This window comes from Teleopsis dalmanni, unplaced genomic scaffold (genome assembly GCF_002237135.1).
Source record: "Teleopsis dalmanni isolate 2A unplaced genomic scaffold, ASM223713v2 unscaffolded_contig_2085, whole genome shotgun sequence".
Classification (NCBI taxonomy): Eukaryota; Metazoa; Arthropoda; class Insecta; order Diptera; family Diopsidae; genus Teleopsis; species Teleopsis dalmanni.
This window is the reverse complement of record NW_024033467.1, coordinates 3,374-7,722: the sequence shown is the minus strand read 5'-3', so window position 1 is coordinate 7,722 and position 4,349 is coordinate 3,374. Positions and strand designations below refer to the sequence as shown.

Below are 4,349 nucleotides of genomic sequence, written 5' to 3'. Positions count from 1 at the left end.
GTACATTTTAATTTACGCAAACAAACAATAGTTTTAAAATATATTAAGTTTCACATACAAAAACAACAACTAAACCAAGAAAAATAAATATCCGAAAAAAATTGAAAATTATTGTGTAAATCCACAAAAACTGTCAACATTTGTGGTTGTTTATATGGTGAAAGGAGCAGAGTAAGCTATAATAAAAAATTTATGTCTGCACTGGTACATTGCTATCGGCCTCTTTCAGCACTGGTGCTGTCCACACTCCACTGCCGGAACGTGTTTTACGTGCCTGCACAATGCCATCCATAATGTCCAGTTGCAAATTGTGAATACTGCCTCGATGGTCGGTGAGTGGTGGACCCTGAAAGCCACTACCACGACGGCTGCCACTGAAAGTATCAAATAAAATATAAAAGTGTGTTTTTAATCGAAACTCAGAAACAGTCAAACATCACAAACTAACAGGATTAATTCTATATTGTTTCAATATGTTGCCCAACAAAAATGAAAACGAATTCATGAAAAGAAATTTGTAAATAAAATTCTAAAATGTGTAAATATTTTACAGTTCAATGAGCGCAAGTTGTGCAAATACTGCAAATTCTATAATTTATTAATAGCGCAATTTCAGAAAAATTCCGTTCTTTTTTCAAATGGTTTTTCTCTGAATTTATTATTAAAATCCCAGCAATATTTTCCTTTTTTATCCATCTCTTACTATTTGTAGCATAATTAAACACCCACATAGTTATATAAAATAAACTATATATGAACCAGTAATCACTTACCTAAAGTTTATGCCGGACAAGGAATCACGACGATTTCTGCCAAACAGCGTTGGTGGCACAGCTGAGATTGTAACTACTGAATGCCTCCTACCGCCTGCAGCTGGATTTACTTTTTGTGAGAGTGTGGCCAAAAACTCAACTTCTTTGGGACTTAAGCCACCATTTTCTCCACCAGCTTCTGATAGACGTCGTACTTGACTTGCGGTTATACCTTCGGTAATTTGTAATGAGGGCAGCGAATGCTTGCGACGCTGTTGCATGTCCGGAAATGGGCATAACAAATACGGATTAACTGGCGAATCTGGTTCTGATTCATCGCTGTTTGAACGTTTTGTTGTGGTATTTTCAGCTCCACCAACTGCACCCTCCACATTGTCGCCATCTTCGGATGCATTAGTCTCTTCCACCACAATCAGTGGTTCCTGTGTGCTTAAATTAAAAACTGGTGTGAACGATGAACGACGCATTTTGTTGATTTAGCCTTGCTGAGTAGTTTTTGTTTTAATCTTGTCGATTTGAAACAATTTCAATGCGGTTTTTGGTGTTGTTTTGTTTAAAACTTTTAAATGTTTTTATACAAGTTTTTATTCGAAACTGCAAAAATACAAATAAAAGTAAAAATTATTTTCATTATTATATTGAGATAAATTGAATATTTCGGAATATATATAATTTGCATGAGTGAAATATATAGATATATACATACATATAACATATATATATATATATATATCTCTATATACATATAGAAAAATATGTCGTATATATACTATTTGCAAAAAATACAAATAAAACTAAAAATTTTTTTCATTTTAATATCGAAATAAATAGAATAAATCGGAATAATATTATATGTATATATAAAGAGTATAGACAAAAACATTATATTATATATATATATATATATATATAAATAACATATACATAATAAATATATATATTACCTGTATGTAGATATATTATTATAAACATACTTTTGGATCTATACATTAAATACTCGTTTAAAACTCGTATATTCTAAAAATGACGAAAATTGGAATATTATTTTCAAATTCTAACAATATTTTAATTTTCTAAAAATATTCTATTATTTTTATTCGGAGACTGCAAAAATACCAAATTAAATATTTTTACTTAATATTGGATAATAGATAATAAATTGCGTATATATAATATATATATATATTATATATATATATATATATTATTGGTAGGACTAAAATATATACATGTATAAATTCAAAATTTTATATCTATACCTCATATATATATCTAAAATAGTATGCAAATTTAAATAAATATTTGCTAAAATTATTTGATTCATATTTGCATAAATAATAGATCAAATAAGAATAATAATTATAAATAAAATTATTACAATTATCTTAACTGCTTCTGTCGAGCAAGTTATTATTTAATAAGCTCTAATTGTTATCTAATTTTTCCCTCAAAGATAGTTAATTGTTCTCACAATTTAAATGCCATCAACAAGTTTTATTTATTCAAACTTAAATCTTCTGAAATATTTCGAACGTCTAAGAATAAAGTTTTTTAATTTCAGAGTCCTGCTTTTTTTCCTTCAGTCACTTTCGAAAGGAACGTCAGGCACAAGAAGTGACACTAATTACGGGCGTTGCCACTTGTCACTTTTCATTTGTTAGCCACTTTTCACTCCAAATTAACATTTGTGTCATTTAAATATTTAATGGCGTCAAGTTGCAGCTCCTCTGCATGAGGAATTGCACTAATTTACTTTACTTTTCACTTAATTAACTCAGTTGGCCATTAAAGTTGAACTTTAATATTTAAATAGATTTCACACATTTTAGTGTAGTTCCTAAAAAAGAAAAAGAGCCTTAAGGAGTTAATTGTTTTTTAATGACACAATGACATAATGACATACTAATTGTCTTATGGTAAATACACAAAGTTCGGTTTACCAAAATGGTCACAGAAGTTGAAGGAATATTTCTTTTGTTCTTAAAGAGATTTTTTCGGGCTCTTACAGGAAGAACTTCAGAAGCATTTGCTGCGGAAGCAAATGAAAGCAAACAGAAGAAAATGATAGTTAATGAAAGGAACTAAATAGCAAATACTTAAAGCTTTTAAATACTGTAGTGCATTGATGTTAGATATAAGTATTATTTTTCGTTTTTAAAATATTTAAAATTAGTATTGACAAATTTAAAGTCATAATTGTAATTTTAGTTCATCTTCCTACTATTGTTATTATTGTTACTAATCTAATGTAGTGTTGATGAAGATTAAGATCATTTCAATCACTTGTATTCGAGGTAGGAATAACGAGGTTAAGTGTTCCCTTTACCAGACTGAATACCTTAACTGACTTAATCAGACTGAATATCTGTCGGCAGCGTAGTGTCAACTTTTGAACTAGTTACCTTAGGTTTTAGGTTGAATTCAGACTAATGCAATCTGTCAGTGTAATGTGAATTCTTTTGTTTCTCTCTCTCTCTCTCTCCCTACCTCTCTCTCTCTACCTCTCTCTCTCTCTACCTCTCTCTCTCTCTCTCTCTCTCTCTCACGTCTCTCTTCTCTCTCTGCCTCTCTCTCTCTCTCTGCCTCTCTCTCTCTCTCTCTCTATCTCTCCCTCGTTCCCCCTCTTTTTCGCTCTCTCTTTCTCTCTCTCTTCCTATATCTCACTCTATATCTCTCTCTATCTTACTCTATATCTGTCTCTATCTCTCTCCATATCATCTCACTCTTTCTATCTGTTGTTGCTGTTAAGTTGATCGAATAAAATTTGGGCACGGTTAACATTTCGTATGATCATTAAAGTAGAGGGTGTCACCAATAATGCAAAGATTGTGTTCGATGAGCCGCAGGATAAAGGCAATGAGTTGGATAACATGGCAAATGGACTTGAGGGTATGGCCAATGGTTCCATTGATGTGACCAATATATTAAAGGACATAATCAATAGGCTAAATGGCTTGGTCTCTAAACTAAAAATCATAGCTATTAGGATACGTGGTAATAATGGCAGACGTGGGCATTGGCTTTGAACAGTCGCTTATGAAGCAATGGATTAACTTAATGCCCAATCGGCTAGAGAGCGACCACAAACTATAAGGATTAAAAATAGTTCTGTGGACTAGTTCAATCAACTGAAAAAGTAGATTAATGGACTAAAAGGTGTGATTAATAAGTTAGAAAGCATTTGGAAAATGCAAACAACGGCCCAGTTGGTATAGTCAATGGATTAAAGAGACTTGTGGACAGAAAAACGGGTTAAGGTACGCGGCGGTAATTTATATAACAATTTGTAAAATCAAAAAGTAAGACACCAATTGAACTGAGAAATGGCTTAAAGGATGGAGAAATATGTCGGTGGATTCGGCCATAAAACTAAAAGGGTGATCAATAGACTAGAAAGCGCCACTAATAAGTTCAAGGGTATAGTTAATAGGCTGCAAAATGTTATTAAAAAAAAAGTAGCAGAAACATTTTGACTTACTTGTCAAAGGACGACAACAATGTCGTCTTGTAAACGGTAGGATTTTGTTTGTATGTGAAATATGTATTTATAGTCTCTGCTATTGACTATTAACTATT

At 31.6% G+C, this 4,349-nt stretch overlaps 1 protein-coding gene across 1 annotated transcript; it reads right to left on the bottom strand.

Moving 5' to 3' along the window:
• Positions 1–126: 126 nt before the first annotated feature.
• On the bottom strand, positions 127–1,319 carry LOC119664515. Its single transcript, XM_038073988.1, has 2 exons — positions 774–1,319; positions 127–374 (listed from the first exon to the last, which is right to left on the bottom strand). The coding sequence occupies exons 1-2, from the start codon at positions 1,238–1,240 to the stop codon at positions 191–193; spliced, it is 651 nt and encodes a 216-aa protein (XP_037929916.1). The 5' UTR covers positions 1,241–1,319; the 3' UTR covers positions 127–190.
• Positions 1,320–4,349: the final 3,030 nt, after the last annotated feature.

Bases quoted from the DNA above. Each gene is read 5' to 3' on its own strand.
- LOC119664515 (XM_038073988.1), bottom strand. From the start codon at position 1,240: ATGCGTCGTTCATCGTTCACACCAGTTTTTAATTTAAGCACACAGGAA. The intron at 375-773 runs GTAAGTGATTAC...TGATACTTTCAG, and splicing joins TTGTCCGGCATAAACTTTAG to TGGCAGCCGTCGTGGTAGTG.